The sequence below is a fragment of the Rissa tridactyla genome, chromosome 3 (assembly GCF_028500815.1).
Source record: "Rissa tridactyla isolate bRisTri1 chromosome 3, bRisTri1.patW.cur.20221130, whole genome shotgun sequence".
NCBI classification, from domain to species: domain Eukaryota; kingdom Metazoa; phylum Chordata; class Aves; order Charadriiformes; family Laridae; genus Rissa; species Rissa tridactyla.
In genome coordinates this window covers 25,523,218-25,544,109 of record NC_071468.1, presented here as the reverse complement: position 1 = coordinate 25,544,109, position 20,892 = coordinate 25,523,218, and the positions used below count along the sequence as shown (strand labels likewise).

The following is a 20,892-nucleotide window of genomic DNA, read 5'->3' as shown; positions in this document are numbered from 1 at the left end:
ATGGAAGGTTAAAATGCCATTTTATATAAGCCTGTTAAAATAAGTTTTCTGCTCTCTATTTGGAGGAAAAAAAAAATAGAGAAAAATCTTTGTACTCAATTTTCCTAAACCAATCCATAGGCATGTTTGAGCCAGTTTGACATGCTTTTTCATCGATGAATTAATTATTTGTGTATCTATTCACAGAAGCAAGGTGGCTAACAAGCCTGTTTCTCCCTGAGGTTCTAGTTTTCCATAGAGTAATATGAATCACACAAACATTACATACTTCCTAGTCCTATTCTTCTTTTAGAGGCAACTGACTTTTTCCCCTCTCAAAAAAAACCCGAAACAACAAAACAAACAAACAAAAAACCAACCCCAAACTCACCAAAACAGGTCTTTCACTAGATGTCACACATTAACAGAACCTGAACTTCAGATATGCAATCTTTGATAAAACTGCTGACTTGAATTTAATATGTCTCTCCTCAGGTGCTATTTAATTTGGACAGCCTGTCCTCATGATTTCCATAAGCAAACAAAAAAATCCCCTTGAAATGAGAATAAAGAAGTTCTAGAGATTATGTGGTAGAGAATAATCTACTCCTGCCTTTTTTTCCCCCTGTGGAGTTTCATATGATACATACCTAGGCTGAATTTTCCTGATATCAAGCACACTCCTAATGACTTGTTCTGAACATCACAAAGCTACTTTTGTTTGGAAGAAAAGCTGTTACTAAAAGCATATCAGCATACAGCAGACTTAAAAATCCCAGATCCCTTCCATGCACTATGCCTGGCTCTGGCCAGTGCTAGAGTGTCAACTGTCAAGAGTGAGCGGATTACAGAAAAACTTATTAATTTCCACCTGAAAATTCTGCTAGCCAGAACCAAACAAAAGAGCAGGAAAATATTGCACAAAAGCTTAAGACTCCTTCTGGCTCTATTCTATCCATACCTTATAGTCTTGTCCAGATTTGCTCTGCAGCACTGAAGAGACGTTTAGACAGACAGACTGGATTTTACGGAAAAGGCCCGGTTTAGATCCATGCTGAACCACTCCTTCCACCTTTAGGGCCAATTGCTGATTGTTCTGTACTGCAATGGGTTCTGCTGGGTTCCTCGGAGACGGGGATAGAGCAAGCTGAAACAGAAGAAAACCGACCAAGATGTAATTTTATGTCTCCAGAAAAGCAAACACAACTCAAGGATGAAACAGATCACCTTCTTATAGAAAATTTTTCAAGGAGGTGTTTGGTAGGGAAACCAGCAAATAGAAACACAGAACTTAATATTATAATAATAAGCATCATCAGCAATACCAGATGTGGTCTTTATATCAATTTCATTAATTGTACTTCTTCAAAAGAAGTGGAAACAATCTTCAACAAAATAGCCACAGGTAAGTGTATTAACCTGAACAAAGTAAAGTGCAATAAGAATAAATATTAAAAATCTTAAGGCTTTCACTTTTCCCAGAAAAGGAGCACTTGAGCAAAAAAAACCAAAAAACAAAAAAAAAAAACCAACCCACCAAACACAAAACGCCACACCACTGAAGGTCACATAAAGCCATTCTTAGTCAGTCAGCTGATAAATATTACATTTTTTTTCCAAGATAGTAAACATTGCTTTTTAAAGGAAAAGGAAAAACAATACAAGTTTATAAAAGCTGCCTTCCCAGGACTAGATTATTATTTAGCTTCGCAGAATCAGAATCAGCAAAAACTCCAGTCAGATTTTATCTTCAAGGCTTTGCAATCAAAGAACTGAATCTTACTTGCCTAAGTCATAGCCTAGTGGTTCTTAATGACTGTATGTACACATTATTCAAGTTATTCCTAACAAATAAACCCAGATGCTATTTGCAGTTAAGTATCTTCATTAAAAACGTTCAGCTTTGTGCCTTCAGTAAGGCTTTTCTCATGAAGTAGACTCTAAAGAGAAATTTTAGCAGTACTTTCGAGCAGTACTTACCTTAATACTTGTAGACTGCAGCTTTTGAAAAAAGTACCTTTGAAATGAAAGGGGTACCTTCAACAGTGCAATGACAGCATTGCTCAGACAAGCTGTATGCTGTAAAAAAACAGAGCCAAAACAGTTGAGGAAAAAAAATAAAAATAATTCACAGCACAGGAAAGAGACATGCACTTGAGGTACTGAAACTGTGCTAATTTCCAATAGAAGTCCAGAAACATTCATAGAATAACAGCCACTATGATGACAGTGACTACAGTCAGCCTCTTTGTTTATGTTCTGCCCTTTATGGAGAAGGTATTCTGCTCCGTAAAGAACAAGGAGGCCAAGAAAAAAAACCCCAAATAATTTCAGTCCTAGTGTTAGAGTCAGTAGCACAAAACCCTCACACACAAGCTCTCTATTAAATAAACAACAATTCTCTCCAAGCAAAAAAGATCGGCATCTACCACAACTTCATGCAATGCAACAATTAAGTTTTAAGCCTCTTGACTACTCTGCCTTTCCCCACTGCGCTATACCGTCCTCCTGGCTCAGATGAGCAAAGGCAGCACTATTGAAGTCCATTTGTACGGAGCCAGTGACAACTAAGTTTACAGGGTTTACCTTTGCTATGTTTTACACAACTCATTCTTCTGTTCTCTTTGGAATTGGTAAGGACTGCTGAATTTAGAAGCAAGGCAAATAGATGCGAGCCATGACAACTGAAAAATGAACTACATTGTTCCCATCAACATGCACTTCAGCTTTATGATGTTCACTAACAGAAAAAGACAAAACCATGCTAGCCCTGTAAAGCAGTACATTTATCAGCTCACTGTTTGCATTCAGCACACTTTACATTGTGTTCTCTGATGACCTGCATTGATAAGAGAAACGCTATACTCACAAAACACAGTATTAACTGCCAACAGCTCAGTGACCAAAGCTAGGCTAGTGCCGGACGCTCCAGCACTGTGTGTGGTAGGGGAAGAATTCCTTCATGACAACAGTGTTAACAAAAAGAATGCGCTTCAGTATTTGAACGAGAGTGTGGATACAGATATCTTAGCAAAACCTTTGTTGAAGTTTTTTTGAAGTAGCCAGTCTCTGTAGAGACCATTTGTGCCAGTAAGAGGTTATGTTAATTAACTGTGTGCTCTTCAGTTTGTTGACCACCATAGATATGGAGTTGTGAAGTTTTTGGAACCTCTGTCTGCAGAATATACGTTTAAAACTGTTACTTGCCAAGTAAGACACAGGAGCATACTTCCTGTTGAGTGATTCCACTTCTTCCAGTACATGATTAAATACAGACATCATTCTTCTTTCATATTCACTCTCAACATGTGCTGTTCCATTCGAGCTATATTCCTGGAAACTAAAAAAATAAAACTTTTCATCGTGTCTACAATACTTTCTTCATTGTAATCTGTGAGGCTCACTCACAAACAGGCCCAACAAGACCATCCTCTGTTACAACTTCAAATCCATTAAGAAGTAACTACGTCTTTCAAACGGTTTACTATTTCTTTATTATTTTTTCATTGTAAGACTTGCCCTTTACATTTAAGCTCTTTCTGAACTACAGCTTATCCACCACTTTCTGTCCCCACCCTCTCTCACCTGAAGCAGTTAGAAACTTAACAGACTCAGCATGCTTAATTCCCCTAGCTTTTGTTTAAGCCTGCAGTGTTTAATTCCCCTGGCTTTTATTTAAGCCGGCAGTGTTTATAATGTTTTTAAAAGTCTCACAACTCAAGGAAAAGAAAGAATGACAGACTTAAGACTAAATCTGGAAGTTTATAATCTCACGCTTTGAATACAATTCCATCTCCTAGACACCTAATGTTTTGAAGTCCACAGCTTCATACTTTTCACAAGTATGATTAATATATCTTCTAAACAATGCTTAATTCCTGATGAACAGGACAGTCACGTAGGATGTTCACTTTTATTTCCAGTTACAAAAATTACACATTTAAAAAGATGTTTATCCACATTATCTTCCATTTAATCTCAGCCTGGAAGTTTTACAGTGATTCAGTTTATAGGTATGTCAATGTGATTTTTTTAGTATGTCTAAGTTCACTGTTAAACAGAGCCAGAGGTGATGGATTTACATTAGAAGTTTAAACTAATTTAGTGCATATATTTTCAGGACTCTGAAGGAAGCTAATATGCACTTACAAGTGGGAACAGTAGGTATGGGAGCTAACACAGAGTGACACAAGTTAAAATAGGTGGCTAAAAAAAGAGATTAAAACTTGTTTGTTTTATTTTAATGCAAGTCTATATTGAAGAGAAGTCCAGTGTAGAGCTCTCAAGAGGAAAATCAGTATAAAACGCAGAACCTGAAACACAATCCCTGGCCTACCAGGTATACCACAGCAGCAACAGGTCCTCAAGCCTGCCCAGAGTAGAATTAGAAGGGTCTACTGAGAAACTTTCTGAACATTCTTTGAATTCCTAGGCTTAAAGCCCCAAGGAATCAGAAATAAATAGCAAGTGAGTAGAAAGTTAAATATCAAAGCTACCTTGCAGATTCTGGATCCAAAATCAGAGCTTCTATTGCATGTGAAATCAACAGGCAGCTCTGCTGTTGTCTGATATTAATACTAAGGAGTTAAGACTTACAAAGTTGGCACTTAAAACAAGAAATGCAACATATTTACTGGCACTTTTCCTTTTTCTCTAGCTTTTGTGAAGTAATCCTGCAGTTATTACTCCCTTAGTAAACAGAGCAAGAACTACGAAAATCCCAAGTTTTATGCTGTTGCAATTTTTGTGTCATAATTTGTTCATAAAGTAATTCCAAACAATAGTATAACAATGTTTATTTCCAAATAGGTTTTAAGCAATTGGTACCTAATTTTTATGCTACTAACTGCTTCAAAATGACTTTGTGCCAGTCTTCAAAGAAAAGAGGATTCTTAAGCTTCATGCTGTCCACACAAGAAGTGGACAAATTCTAAGACTTTAAAAGGATACAGTTCTACATTCCTTAGAGTTGCTGAGTCTGCATCAAAAGATGACTGATACAGATCTCCATACCGTGTAGCCAGGTTTCTGAATTCCTCCATTGAGTGTTTCATCTACAAAGACAATGTTACTAGTCAAAAAATCAAAGCAAAGCAAAACCCCACACATCCAGAAAACCACTACACTATACACACCCAACACGGAAGGGGTAAGACTACATACTCTGGAAAAAATACATAAACTTCTCGCTTCTTCACACAGATAAAAATCAGAGTGACAAACTATTATCCATGCATTAAACAGATATTTTTCCTGTAACACAGCACCAACATACCTCCTTGAGTTTAAAAAAAAACAAAACACCAATAGCAAAACCAAAAAACCCACCAACAACCTCCCCCACCCCTACTGGTACACGAAACTGCTCTGTCTTTCAAAGACTACCCACTGATTCCATCTTGCAGGCTACACGTATTTTAGAAGCGGACCATCTTGGTGTTCTGTACAGCATCAAGTCAGTTGCCGACACTCACCAAAAGGAATTGCAGTACAATCCTAAAGTATATGTTCTTCCTTAGTATAACCATAGTACCTGAGGTGTTCCAAAACAAGGTGTGAAAGGTCTTCCTGCAAGTTTGAGTGTACCGAGTAGCTTGCTACATGAACATCCTTGGAAGCTGTGTGCATGAATGCATGAGAAAACATACATACATGCTCAACTTCAAAATATGGCCTGCTACAGGCAGACATTTTTATAGCTACAGGTGAAAACCAAGGCCCACTATTTCGCAAAACTTTTCACTACCAATTCTCATTTCTTTTGTCAGATATATTTGCTGAGAAGCAAAATTCATATCAATCAAACACACAAACACATACCAACACATAAACACAAGAACACATGCCTGGTTGGAGATGCGTCCACACCTTTGGAGATCATTTCCTGACGTCATAGCAATCGTTGTGGCAATAGCTGGTGGTGGACTTGTTTTTAGGCTGTTGCAGGTACAAATAAGTTGAGAAAAAGCTTGCAGAAGGTCAATCCTGAGTTTCACAAATCCACACTGAAAGCTCAGAGGATTAAGTGGCGTACTAGCAGCCTGAAACACAGTAATAGGAATGTTGGCAATGTAGGTCAAAAGCAAACATGATAAAATAACTTTGCAATGTCACTGAACTGTCTCATCAGACAACTGAACCCTTCAGTTCAATCCTAAAAGCTGCTTTTTTAAAACTACATTTAACAATTTAAATCCTATTGAATATAAATCATACAGAAGTTAGGTAATTACTAAGCCATATTTCAAGTGTATCACCCTTGTAACAAGTGTGACTTAAGCTGTTACAACGCTATTAGGGCGCCTATTTCATCTTTTTCCAAGGCCAAGCTATTAGGCTTCAAAGGACATTACTCCAGACAGTCCTTACCATAAGAGAGAGCACACTGAATTGGAAGGCAAATAGAAACACAAAAGACTGAAAAAGGGATTCTCTGCATCAGCCAGAAGAGAAAGAATCAGCTAAAGTTACCCGCAGCAAGAGGAAGGGGTGATAACCTTTGATTTTTTTGGAACTCTGAAACAGACAGGAACATTATGAAGGCACTGAACCTTGCATTTGATAAAGGCAGAGACACAGTTCAGTGACAGCTAAGAACAGTAAATAACAGAACTCCAGAAGGGTAGACATTATTTAGAAAAAATGGTTCTGTGAAACTTTGCCTCCCTGAGAGCTTATCTGACATGTAGAAGCATCTGTGACAGCTTAGGACACCGAGAAGGCAGTAAACTGCAGCACTCGAGATTTGATACTAGTTAAGCCAAAAATGCAATACTTATTTTTCTTATACTGTTGAATTTTGAGAAGAGTACACTTTTTTCTTTAGGGGGAAAAAGACACCTGCAAAACAAAGTACCGGGACCTTCTCTTACTCAGAGAATAGAAGTATGTTAAACTCACGCATGTCTTCTCCAGTGCTTCTTATTCCTCAACAGAAAAGGTCACTTCTGGAAGTAAGAAGTTATAAACCATCCCAAAACCTTAGCAAGAACTGTTTCTTTGCCAGCAGGAAGGCAGCAAACTAGTTCTCACAAAACGTCACATCATCTTGATAACTGGCCCACTATTCACTAAAGTGAGGAAAACATCAGCCAACTGCAACCACTTTAAACTACTGAGATAGTCTTATTTCTTTGGCTGAAATCTATTTCATCACTTGAGCCCCTCAGCCCCACTTTGATTTCCCTTCTTCATTCAAGGGCATAAAAAAAAATAAATCCCCTTTGAATTGAAATTGTTCAGTTTATTCTGCAAGGGTGGTTTCAGAAAACCCTCTATGGAAGAGATCTTTCTGCACTGTAATTGCTCTACAGAGACTACATGCTTTTACAGAGAGTAAAGTACCAGTACTTCTATCAGAAAACCCCGACATTTTTTGTAGCACAAATTTGGCTTGATTCTTGTAAATGGAAATACAAGCTGGTCTCATTAATACTGCAGTTTACCCTATCTGCTGCCCATATACACATGGGCAATAAATGAGTTACAATTCTTTTTTGACAGTGACATAAAGAGTTCTTTGGCTCAGCCAAGTTCTTCAAACACTACCACTTGTTACCAACATATTTGGAATTAGTGATACTTAATCAATGTTTATATTAGTGCTTTGTTCAAGTTCTGAATCTTCTCTAGATTACCAGCAGTGAAAAATAAGTACAATGCTCCCAATGAGGTACACGTTCTGTGCCAGAAAGAGCAGGTCCTATTCAAAACCTTTGCTAACTATACAAGCAAGTACACAGCGAGACAGATGGGGACTGTGGCTGACATGCTCTATGACAAGTCCCTGCCCGCCACCCCCATCAAATAATGGGACTTGAAAGAACATTTTGCATACAGCAATGCAAGACAGCTACATGCCTATCAAGAAGGAATTGAGAAGTTTTCTGACAAGATCAGGTACTGTCTGAATATTTCATCATTGCTAAACTGGGCTGACTGAACATCTGCAACAGATCTATTGGCACAGTGTCTTCCAGCTACAAAGTGGACAGCTACACAGGGTTCACCATACGCACTAATGCTCTGCGGTACCAACAGCGCTGAGTCATGCTCTACACTGAAACAGCAGCAACGGTAAAGCTGAAGTCAGAGGGAAGAGACAGCAGAAGTCTTCAGTAGTAAGACTGTCATGTACTTTATGGCACTTTGCTCCCCTTTGAGATGCTGAGTTCTGTAGCTGGAAGCAGCAATTAGCTCCTTTTACAGCTGATACACTCAAGCATAGTTAGGAATTTGTCTAGAGTGATGCAACAAGTCATCAACAGCCAGCAATAGAACGCAATTTCCTCTTCTCTAGCCCTCTGAAACTTGTACTACTCCTCTGGACCACAACAACTCACAAGGAAGTGCTTTTTTTGGGTTGCACTTATGTGCAACATGCCCAAAATAAAGTCAGCAGAGGAGATGAGGACAGGAATCCTTCAACAGAAAAACCCCAAACTCTAGGGAAAGGCTAATTAAATTACTGAATCACAAAATGACCTATTTAAGCAAGTTATTTTCCTGACTGTATTAAATATTAACATCTAATTAGATGAGGTCCCTCTCTCAAAGTCTTCTAGACATTAGAGACATCTTGCAATGTTGAACTAAAAGGCTTATTCACTCAGTCAACAAGTTAAAGACAAATACTTCAGTGACAATGGAGCTTTCTCTCAGGCATCCTTCCTGCATATTCAGAGACAGTTTATTAATAAATATCTGAATTGTCATGACACTGACAATTCCAGTAACTAAAAAAAAACAAACTACAACCAACCAAAACCCTCAGCTTCATTCAAAAGACATACAGAAAACTCTACGTAAAGGTTTCTTCATGGAAACTAAAATATGAAATTAAATATTGTGTGGAGCTGGATTGTCTTTTGTTAAGAAGGAACTTCACAATAAGAACTGAAGGTCCATATTCATTAATGCTTGTTTTTGTTTACATTCACAGACATCACACAGCTTCTTGCTATTTTCACCACGTCAGAGAAGCAGAAAGTATCTGCATAAAAGAAGGTACCATCTGAATTCTGCTGTTTTGATGAGATTGAATTGTCCTCCCTCCTCCTACTAAATTGCCTTGTTGTTAGGATTCCATAGATCACATTGTCAAATACAAGGCAAATGAACTCAGCAGCAGAGGAAGGCAATTAAATCCTTCTCCATATCTCAAGCAGCCAATTTAGACAAATTCTCAGGCTTGACTATTACAATAGTGTTTACTCAGCCAAGACAAGGAGAGGAAAATTTTAAGTACTGTAACTTTTAAAAAGATCTGTCACATATATGATTTGAAGGAAGGAAGTGGTGGGGGAAGAAAAGAAAAAAAAAAAAAGAAGTCTAGCTAATTACACTTATCTCAGCTACAGGATCTTGCCTCTGAAGGTGCAGTGTGTTACAACTGTCTCTTCCCTGCAGTCCTCTCAAGAAGAGAGTCTGGCAGATGTCAGACATCTTTAAAAACATTTCAGAGGTTTAAGAACAGAAACCAAACAGACCTGCCGCAGTATACAGAAACATCATCACTAAAGTAGAAGATCTGTGCTAACCGTCAGCGATGCTATTCCTTTGTGATAGGATTTTAAAGCTTCAGCAATGCAAGAAAGCGCTGAGCTGTAGTTGTCCTCCTGCAAACCCGTCAGACACTGTTCTGCATGAGAGAACTCCTTCAAACTGTTCAGCCAGAAGTAGAAGTGTTCTGAAGCCACTTGAGTCAGCAGGCTTTGATACAGTTCTCTGGCCATGTCATGGTTGCCCTGTAACGACAAGACTGTTTCTAAGAGGGGACATGAAAGAAGGCTGTGGCTTTCTATGAAACAAATACAAACAAGAGAACAATAACATCTCCAGAACTACTCTTACTTTAAAAATAGAAACAGTGAAACTCCTTCCAATTATTTGATCATGAAAATCCCATCAATAAATAAACCCACAAATACTTATTTTATGGAAATATCAGCCTGTATAAAGTATAGTATTTATTTACACAAGATAATTCAACAAGATGAGAAACAAATATGAAAATTTACTTTTACCCCAGCATCTTGTAGTAGGGTTTCTACATAATTCTAACCCCAGCTGTGACTTTACTGAAGGAAAAGAGGGAAACAGTATTTTCTTCCTTTCTTCACACTGAAGAAAGGGAAGCACGCATCAGGATGGCCTATATCACCTTCTAAAGAACAGCTAGATGATGCAGATTAGGCACGTGCTCAAGAAAGTATCAGGTCATTACTTTCTTCCTTCTCAAATACTTCAAAAAGACAAATAAAAGACTATCCTGACGGGATGACTGCCCTAAATGGCATATATATATGAATAGGCATTCCAGGGAATTAAAAGAGAAAATGATATGGGTTCTTTGCCCCCCAATTAGCTTCCTCTCCAAAGTCCCATTTCCCTTACTTCCTTTTTACAGTTCAAAGAAATCACTAGCATCCTTCCAATCACACCAAACCTTTTTCCTCCAGGTATTTTCACTTACCATTCTGGAAGCCTGCCTGGCTATCCTGTAGGCTGTCCATCCGTTGGAAGCATTCTCAAGCTGCTGTTTGATAACAGTTTTGACTTCTGAAGATAAAGCTTTCTGACTGGAAACAAATATCACTGTGGCAAGAGAAACCTAATAAAGAGTAGAAGGGTGAGGAAGAAGGTTATATCTTAGGAACTAAACAAAACAAGAAAAAAAAGCCAATTGTGTTTCCTAAACTACCAGAAATTATCTAGATTTTGGACTCAAAGCTACATAGAAGATTACATATACATTTTAACTGAGGAATTTTTCTCAGTCTTCTATCTTTTAAATAGTTATGGCGACCCAAGTATTTCTTGTAGATGAAAGTCACTTTTATTTAAAAAAATCTTTACTGTGGCTTAACTAAGATATTTCAAATCCTCCAAGTGAATTAACAGGATGCTTTCTAAAAAATTCAAATTCATTTCCAAATTGATGCGATAAAAACATTTTTATCTCTTACAGAATATTAAAAGTCATGTGCATCAGATTATCATACATAAATTGAGCTACCTGCCATTTTGTTTTTCATAGAACCATTATTTTACCGATACTCCAATAATTTTGATAGCTAGGTTTGTCTAAGCAGTGCCATCTGCTGGAAAATCTAATGAAATACAATAGTTCAGGTCCATCTGTGAGACATGATTTCGACATTGAACACTGACACATGTAGTAAGAAGTTACAGCAAAACTGAAAATAGTGGCTATAGACTGGCACATCAGCTTGAACATAGCAAACGGCCTAGCTGCCTTTTTAAATAAAATCCATCCACAGTAGTTCAAAAGGGCTATTCACCCAGAGGAGGTCTTACCAAGAGTTCCTGTTTTTTATCTGTGGCAGATCGTCCAATTAATTTATAGAGGTCCATTAGGTCTCCTAGCATCCCATCTGCTAGGACAGGCAGCTGCATGGCAATAGCTGCCAAACAGTGGCACATGAGAATCCGAGCAGCGTCCTGGGCACTGTGCAGCTGGGTCAGCAGGGATTCAACTACCGACTGGCTCAGGTGAGGACGGCACTTGACCAGCTTCACCATACAAGTTAACGTGATCTGCAATTCACGCAATCAACAGTTACAATAAACACAATGTCTACTGAAAAATAAAAAAGTCAGATGGACTTATCTGCAAGTATGATTGCGGAAATATAGAAGATCTGGTATTTTCAGAACCAGGTACCCTACAAAAGATGAGATTTTTCTAAGAGCCCAAGCCTCTGTCCCTGAGCTCACAGCACAAAAACATATCACAATTTCAATAAACGATATTATTCTTTCTCATACCACCAGCCTTTACAGGTAAATAACTAGATAAAATTACTGGTTATGCAGCTTATGAAGTGGAAAAATAAAAAGAATAGTTTATAAAAGCACTGTAATTACGTACATTGCATCCCCATCTCCAAAAAACAGGTTCTCTCCAAGATTGTCTTCATCCTCCAGACACCTCCATCCCATGTTCAAGTTCATGTTTTATTACAGCTGTTCCTCAGAGGGATGCATTTTATTTATTTCCCTGAAACTATCAACTTACTCTAGAGCTGAGAGGAGTTGCACTATAGTTCTGCTCAGTTTCTCTACCACTCTGAACTCTGATAATAGGCAAAACATACAGAAATCTTCATTTCCTTCCAGTACGTTATGCTTCCACCAGAAGGGATCTGGTGCACACTAGCCTTTCGTTATACAAGCTATTACTATAAGTTACAGCTCTGCTAAGGGAAGACAACAGTAATGTCACCTTTAAGGTTGCCTGAGCTCCTGGACTGTCATCTTGACTACAAAGAACAAGAAGAGCTTCTAAGCCAAAAACTGCATCTTGCTCCAAAGGCAAAAGATCTAAGAAAAGAAAACCAGAGTAAGTTAGTTCCCTGTTACCTTTTCTGATCATAATGGGTGTAATGCTTGCACTGGTGTTGCAGTCATGACAGGTAAGTATCTTCCTAATACCTCTGCCTTACCTTATTTTGATTAGAAACAATTCTGCCATTCAATGTCTCAGGTAACTACTCAGCAGTCACACCAACTGTGACTTTTGTAAAGCGTGCATTAATCTCTGGACTAAAACTTCTAAATACCCTGTTAATCTTTTACAACAGACTCTGTGCAAAGAGTTTTCAAAGGTTGACAAACAATTCACTAGTCTTATAGCAAAGATAAGACAAGCATTTATTTAGCACACGTTCTACTGTGCCTGGTAATTTTCTCAAAATTTGACGAAGATGGAATCTTCCCAACCATTCATAAAATCATACAGAATATTTTCTACTAGATTACAGTCCCCATTCTCCCTAATGAGCATGAAGGATCAGACAGATTTACAGACAGGTTCACAGACAAGACCAGTTAACACGTTAAGCTTATCAGCCTGACTGTAAACAGAAACATTTCATTGTCCTTGCTTCCACTTACCTTTTTCCTGACAAGAGGCTGATATATTAGTCAGAATTTGCACACCATGAGCTGCAATGCCACGGTTATTATGGTAACAGCACTCCTGTGCTAGTTTTACTAAATCAAATGATTTTGCAGTCGTAGCTGCTGTTCCTAAATAAAGACAAGGCAAACAGGACATAAAACATCACAGTCCATAATTACACCACAGATCTTTTCAAGTACATTTCTGCAAAAAACTTGTATTGACTTAGGATTTTTTTTTTTATATATGTTTAAAAGATAGGATGAAAACATATCTTTCTTTCTCCACACACAGAGGCTCTCCCTCCATTCCTGAGCACTATACAAATTATGCAGACATTGAGAAAGAATATTTTGTCTGATATTTCAGGGTCTCAGAGAAATATTGCCTTAAGAAACATTATATCTGATTAAAAAGAGCTGGTGAGCATATTAATTATTAAGACGTGCCAGAATGACTGAAGAGGATGTACTGTTTTTCTCCATTTCTGCAGCCCATGTAGTTAGGCTTCTAATAGTCATTAGGGCAGTCTGACTTTCAAGTAGAAAAAAGAAAGGCAGTATGATCATCATTTCAAGAACAAGACACCTTGAATCACTTTAAAATGTCTAAAATTTCTCCAGAATATAGTCACAAGGCAGACAGGTTCACCTGTTACTGAAGCGGGTCATTCCCACATGGGTGGCGTAGCTTCACTGTGCAAGGGTAACACACCAGCCCACTCTCACACCACTAAGTTTCCACACTACTCAAAAACTATGCAAATCCATGGTTTCAAAGCACCTTAAGCAGGATGCAGGTCAGCCATCTGAGAGGCATTACGTTTCTTCATAAAATGAAGAAAAGTTCAAGACAAAGGTGAAAACACCTTTCATATGGCATTATTACCCACAAAATTCAGAAAAATCTTAGACCATGACTATTCATGGGTATACAGGGGTTTTTGGGTGGGTTTTTTTTTTTGGTGGTTTTTTTTTTTTTTTTTTTTTTTTTTTTACACATACAATGAACACAGCCTGGCTCTCAGCTAGTGTTCTGACATTCAAAAATAGTTTAAGAATATGCTACAAAGTGTTTAGATGAAACTGATTATCAGTAGATAGCCAAGCCACTAGAAATGCTAAAGATAATAATCTAATCTAGTTTTCTTACCTGGCGCGCTGCTGAAGTACTGTTTAATGGCAATGGTCCCTGATAACGTGGAAAGAACAGATAGCATGCCCAGTTTCAAGCTGTCATAAGGAGTATGGAGAGCAGATTCACAGAGTGCCTGAAGATTAGCAGGAGAAGAGACACAGAGGGAAGGGAGTCCCATGAGTTATCTGTATTAAACGTTTAGTTGCACTTGTCTGTGAGAAGTTTTTAGAGTCAACATTTTTTCCACGGAAAACACTATACTGAAATAAAAAGTTAGAAGTCATGTCTTGAAGCATCTGGTTTAATAGACTGAGGACATGGCTTGCAGGAAACTGACAGTGGGTCTCGTATGCTACAAAACACCAATTGTAAGTCATTTATTAATTAAAAATAAGTGGCAAAAATATTAGCAGGTCTCATTGATCAAATATTGCAAAAGAATTTAAGACAGTGGTCCAGTCTTAGAGGTATACTGATTATTTTGCCTTATAACAATCTGCAGGAGTTTATGTAAGTATACATCTCTGAAGACCAAAGTTTCACGTGTGATTTCCTTCAACAGTCCAGATGTCCAACAGAATACAGTTTAAGTTTCATGATAAACATCTTAAAGCTTATTTTATTTTTTAAAGTAATTTATAGTAGAGCTCCTGTCATACTTTCGTGCCTTTTGCCAGACCTTCTCAGGCCTTAACACATTTAGATTGGAATAACTCCTAAAATGCACATTTCTCTCGGATTCATTATGCCAACACTGTCCACAATTTATTCATTCACTGGGTTTGGAGGCTTTTTTAGTCAACATGAGAGAAAGCGATAGGAGACAGAAATGGAAAATGTAAGTATATTCTGCCTCAGAGAGTGCCAAAGCTGAATAAAGAAAAACAACATAGAATTAGTTCCACAGAAGAAATAAAAGCCCCAAATACTGTTCTTATCAGGCATACATATGTTCTTGCATGGTGTAAGGGTTAAATTCACAAATAAATTTGCAATTTGCACCAATGTAGTATTTTGCTGATCTACTGAATAGCATGGCATCAACAGAGAGAAGATACAAAGAAGATACAATAATAGGGGTTGGAAATGAGTCTTGATGTCTCCCAAGACACTGATGTTTTACTCCAGTGCTATTAGATCACCACTCAGAGCATATTTGAAACTGTAACCGTGAAGAATGCCAGGAGCACAGAAGAATTAGCAGGATGGATCGCAGATGGCTTGTTGCCTTCACAGTCCGTAGGAGGACTGCTCTAAGCATCAACAGCAATAGCTTCTAAAGCTGATGTCTAGAAATTAGTGAAGTCTCCACAATTCAAAGACCAAGCCTCCTACGTGACCTACACAGACAGACCCAAAATGCTGAAGCAGTTAACACTGCTGAAACTCATGTTGGTAAAAAGATACAAGAAGCAGGTTTTGCTGTGAGAAAAGGAGTCTGTTGCAGTCCCTCTTGAATAAACATTACCAAGTTGTTTAAATATATGGAAAGAGTCAAAATGTTGACTTTTCAGAAGTCAGAAAAACTCTCCTTACTTCTGTGTGCCATTCAGCAAGCAGTCAATTAATTTTGTTCTAACTGGTATAGTTCCAACATCAAAAAATGCACAGTTCTTCCTGCCAGCTGTCTTATGCTCCAACAGCATATAGCAAAAGTAGCTTCCAAAACCAGCAAAAACAAAGAAAAGAGACCCAGAAAAGTAGAGCTATAAGCCTGTGACATTAAGTTTCTGAAATATTCACTTTCCCTTTAGAATCTTAATCTAAGCTGAAGTTATCTTCGATAGTCATTTCTATCAGAAAAAGGGAAAGACAAGGGGAAAGAAGTGTTGATAGGCAACTGTGACTGAAAGAAAGCAGCAATCCTATCTACACTATAACATCTGTTTCCCCAAATAATACGGATGCACTATAAACACCTTTTAGGGTCTCATTCATACAACAGGTGCCACAAGGACACTATTGAAATTGAGCCATTAATCCTAACAAATTAAGTCAAAGTTACATTTGTCCTTTCAGGTATACCTGGCTGGATAACATGCTTTGACAAATTCCAGAGACTCTTTATGTTACTTGAGAGCATTAATTCGTACTCAGTATCATGAGGTTAATGTAACCATTCAGCTCTCATCTCTATAATCTTAGGTTAGTTTGTCAGATGGAGAAGTAATTTCCTTACTGTAAAAAGGCCTACTACATGACACAAGCCTTTCCTCAGGTGTAATACTTCAGCTTTGATCCTTATGGGTCAAGTCATCCAACTCAAGATATTCTATGAACTGTTCATTAATATTTGGCTACTCTGCTTGGCAGAGTAACCTAACTTAAGGGTAGAGGAAGAAACCTAACTTAAGGGTAGAGGAAGAAACCTAACTTAAGGGTAGAGGAAGAAACCTAACTTAAGGGTAGAGGAAGAAACCTAACTTAAGGGTAGAGGAAGAAACCTAACTTAAGGGTAGAGGAAGAAACCTTCCTCTCCCTCCCAAATTGTTCTCCTGGAAAGAATTCTACAACTAATTGCAAAGTTTCATAATAAACTTAAGCTTAAAAAAATGTATAAACCTGAATATTTTCTCTGCTCCACGTATGTGGTGTCTTGTTGGCCAACAACTTTAAATCTTGGATGGCAAGTCTCTTCACAGCCTTCCTGGGGTCATTCTTCAAGTATTGCAACAAAAGCTGTATCTGCAACAAAGTAAATTCCTTGTTTGAGAGAGATGCAACTAGAAGGAAGTCTTTTCAAAAGTTCTCATGAAGAAATTTTGAGCATACTCAGCCAAAACTAAGCTTGCCTTACCTGTCCAATTGCCTGCCACATGGAAAAGCCCCTAACTTAGGCTGCGACGCTACGGCAAGCTAAAACAGTCCGACAGCTGATTTCGACCACCCTGCTCTCCTTGTTCATGCACCCTTCTCTACATCACTGTGCATACCTAACAAGCCTTGAGACCTGTTTTGGCACTCACAGAAATACCATAAAACATCCCTAAGAAGCTCAGTAAACACCTTATATTGCTGTGATTATGCTACTAGCAAGTATTCAGGGCTTCTGGTGCAAATTTGGGTGTTTGCGTGACCTGCAGTTAACGGACAGCAACGCAAACATACCTTGTATGTCCCAGTAGTTGCCAAAAACAACCCCAAAAACCTGACCAAACAAAATCACCCCTTACCAAGCCCCTCCGAGGCATTTATCTCCAATTAAGTGACATTTAACTGCGTGTTGCTTGTTCTGTTCATTTCCTGCAAATTTACAGAGATGGAATAGTCAGCCCATGAAAAAAAAGTATGAATGTGCCAATCACGATTTTGCTCTCCATCCCCACCCTGGCTACATCACTTTTAAGCAGCACTGGCTGTTGTGTTGCAGAAATACAGCCTAAATCACCATACTTACAGTCTTAAAAAAAAATAAAAAGCACATAAAGTGTTCTAATGTTGCTTCAGTCAGTTTAGATTCAATACTGTCAAAAGCATTCTCTGAAATACAGAAATCAGCCATGACAAAAAGAAGTTTCAGACAGATCAATGCTATTAGTCTAACAGTAACAGACACCAGCCTTCTATAGCTGTGCAGAACTGAAAGGAAGCAAATAGATTTTCATGACTGCTTTACAAGAATTAGTTAGTTGAATCTCAAAGGCCACTGTGTTCAGACCTGTTATACAAATCACATCCATAAAGCACATTACCAGAACGTAAAAGCATTAGTTTTTTTTTTCCCCACAACTTGGTTTATAGTCCTAAATTACAGCAACAGATTCAAATTCCTCAGAGTTCTTCAACAAATAGATTTTTAAATGCACTCTATGCTACTGAAATATTCATTTGGTTGCATGCAAGGAAGACAAAAGGCACACCCACAACCCAAAAGAATATACAGCAGTGAGAAGTGAACCCTAGGTTCAACAGGTAAGATGAAATGTTTTCAGAAACAGAGTGTTTGCTTTCCTAAATGCCGATTGATCCTAGTTGATTTAAAGAAAGGCAGGTTATGATCTGTAAAGAAGGGTTTCTGCGCTTGATGGGGTTATCTGGAAAAAAGGCCAGAGAGGTTAAAAAAAGAAAAGTGAAAGCAGCAGCAGTTTTCAGGGTATTCTTTCTCTATAGCACATAGAAGCAACCATCCTAGCATATCCATCATAATTTATTTTTGGCATAAGCTAGAACCTTAGTTTTTTTAAGTGTACTTTGTACTTTAAGTTGAAGGAATGAATTAGGAAGGATTACCTGTTTAGGAATGTCAACCAAAGAAGAAGCAGCAAGCAGAGTAAAAGTGTGCAGAGTAACAATGACCATCTTGGTAGAGGGATAGGATGTTACCAGCTGCTGAAGCAGCTGCCGGGAGCTGGAAGCTAGGCTAGCGTCATGATGCATGTGCTGTAGAATAGGGATCAGCTTCAATTTCAAGTCCACAGGTGTGGCCAGACCTTCAACAAGGAAGAGAAACACAGGCAGAGTGTAAGTCCTTTGTACTGTGTTTTGGCACTAGTGAGACATCTAATACGTCTGCATTGCTACCACTGCTGAAATGAAGATTGTGCAGACAACTGCGTTAGCATCAAATAACTCATCTACTAGCTAGCAGCATAACGAAAGCAGTATGAAGGACTTTCATGGTTCTTTGAGAAGGTTGCTCCATGCTTCATTGAAGGTAACACACATATTAAGTCACCTGAAGCAACCTGTGATAGTCTATGTAAGTTTATTCACCGTACTATAGATGAGCTTTTATTCTTTACCAAACAAGTGCTTTGAGAACTTAGATTTTTAAGAGGACACAAGAGCCAGACATCAGCTTATTGGTTAGCTAATTTAAGAACTAGAATCATTTGAGGATAAGGGCAACAGCATTCTGATATCGAACATTTACACAAGGCTAATAAAGAATTCTCAGAGAAATTAGAGCTTTTCCCTTTTATGGTACAATATACATATGTACCTTGAATCATCTCACTGATCTTATTGCATATTCCAGCAGCAAAATCCCTGTAGAGAAAAGACAAAATCCCAGGTGAAATGAGAAATAAATAATTAAAAATAAAAATCATCCAAACTACCAAACATTGTGTTTTAACAATAAAAACTTTCACAAAAGAGTGCTTGCGAAAACCTAAGTCATTTTAGAACCCCTGCACATGGGCATGATCAAATGATAAAACGGAAGCTTTCAAAAGTGCACCAAAGTGACAAACATTACATTTTGTTCCCTAACATAAGTGTCTGTAAAATAATTCTTGATTAAAGCTGCTATTACACTTTGCATTCCCAGATTTATGTGCTTTCCATTACTGTTCTAGAAAAAAAATAAATCCATTAAACTTGTATTCAAATTTCTTTACAATACTGTTATTGCACATAAATGTTTTGCTATAAATCACATATAAATGTGGTTAGCACTACAGAAGGAAATATTCAGGTTTTTGAATGCCAGCGTCAATGGAGTTTCCATTCTCTGTAATATCAAAAACTCAAAAAAATTACATCTTACTTTGATTGTGCAGAAAAGTTGGCAGCAGCAAATATAGCAGCTTCAACTTCCACATTATCATGGGAATCCAAACTCTGACGAATACTGTGATGGGCATTCTTCCTTTCTGGAATAATAGATGCCATGCTGCCCAACATCCTACAAAAATAAATCACACTAAAATCAGCAAGAACAATGATCATGAAGAAATGCAAGATAAAACCAAATAGAAATGTAAAAGGACTGGTCAAAATCCTATTTTTATATAAATGTGCTCTTCCATGTCTCTTACAGAAACAAACACTCAAAGTAGGCAAGTAATTAAGAAGTAACAAATTTTGTCATGTGGGTTATGTCAGTGGTTTAATAAAAGAATTTATTACACATTGGGCACAGTGAGAAACTTACCAAGAATTCTTATAAAATTAAGACTGCACTATGGCACTGGGAACAAGTATTTTTAAGACGCTTTTATGTTCAAGCTCTGGTATCAATACCACAGATACACTGCTAAAATGTAGCGAAGGCTATTTTCAGACACACATGAAGTACACATCAAGGGATATACATTCAGAAGTGTGACAGTCTACAGAGATAAAAAAGGCATTTAGAAAGCTGTTTCCACCCTTTCTATACCTCTTCCCAATTAAGACTGCAGAAGTGAGTGACAAATGTCTGAACAGTCATAAATTTTAACCACGTGCTAAGAAAGCAAAATTTCTAGAGTGTTACCATGATAAAAGCAAACAAATATCTGACTTTCATCATTTATTTCTAAGATCTTTCACTGATGTGAGATGAGGTTATTACTGGGAATAATGTAATATCTTTTGTGTAACTAACTGCTAAAAAAGGAGCAAATCAATTTATACTTTGCTAAGATTATCTCAAAGATGTGCTTCAGACATATTTAGCATAATCCAATTAAAACAAGAACGAATGCAGGGTTTACACCGACAGCAATTTTAGCAAGAATTCTATGCAAATATTTACACACAGTTATCTAACAACAGAATTCCACAGACAGAAAGTTTTGTTTTTGCAGATCTTTCAGCATGCTCTTTATTACTGACACTATTTAAGAAGGTCAAAAACAAATCAACTGAAGATCTTCAACTAGAACTGCTGAAAGGTTAAAATGGCTGTTGGTTCACTTGATGCATCCTGTGAATTGATTAGTAATTTAAGTGTTTTTTCAAACTGGGCAGATTCCTGGGTCTTCTAGCAGACTGTAAAGATAGCCCTCAATACCAGTCAACAGCTGTAACCTTATGTTAGAATACTGAAGTGGAACTACAAGAAAACATGTATTTATGCTGTATTTACAGATTTCTGAGACACCAGAGCATGAACGCATAATCTCAAATAAAATACCAAAAGA

The 20,892-nt window shown here is 37.7% G+C and overlaps 1 protein-coding gene across 7 annotated transcripts in view; it reads right to left on the bottom strand.

Annotated features, from left to right (window-relative positions):
• Positions 1–20,892, bottom strand: part of INTS7 (integrator complex subunit 7) — a 45,942-nt gene that overhangs the window by 22,641 nt on the left and 2,409 nt on the right. For 6 of the 7 annotated variants that reach the window (XR_008465801.1, XM_054197371.1, XM_054197368.1 and 3 more), the window contains exons 4-19: positions 19,533–19,670; positions 18,984–19,030; positions 18,272–18,471; positions 16,604–16,726; positions 14,057–14,174; positions 12,898–13,032; positions 12,227–12,324; positions 11,299–11,538; positions 10,454–10,591; positions 9,519–9,725; positions 5,826–6,020; positions 4,930–5,033; positions 4,476–4,544; positions 3,187–3,319; positions 1,960–2,058; positions 941–1,126 (exon numbers count right to left, since the gene is read on the bottom strand). Coding sequence is in view for 6 of the 7 variants with exons in the window: in XM_054197371.1 (XP_054053346.1) it covers positions 941–1,126; positions 1,960–2,058; positions 3,187–3,319; positions 4,476–4,544; positions 4,930–5,033; positions 5,826–6,020; positions 9,519–9,725; positions 10,454–10,591; positions 11,299–11,538; positions 12,227–12,324; positions 12,898–13,032; positions 14,057–14,174; positions 16,604–16,726; positions 18,272–18,471; positions 18,984–19,030; positions 19,533–19,670 (2,230 nt within the window). In the remaining variant the exon portion in view is untranslated. Of the gene's footprint in view, positions 1–7; positions 534–940; positions 1,127–1,959; positions 2,059–3,186; positions 3,320–4,475; positions 4,545–4,929; positions 5,034–5,825; positions 6,021–9,518; positions 9,726–10,453; positions 10,592–11,298; positions 11,539–12,226; positions 12,325–12,897; positions 13,033–14,056; positions 14,175–16,603; positions 16,727–18,271; positions 18,472–18,983; positions 19,031–19,532; positions 19,671–20,892 lie in introns of those variants that run through there. The other variant, XM_054197369.1, reaches the window with a different exon arrangement.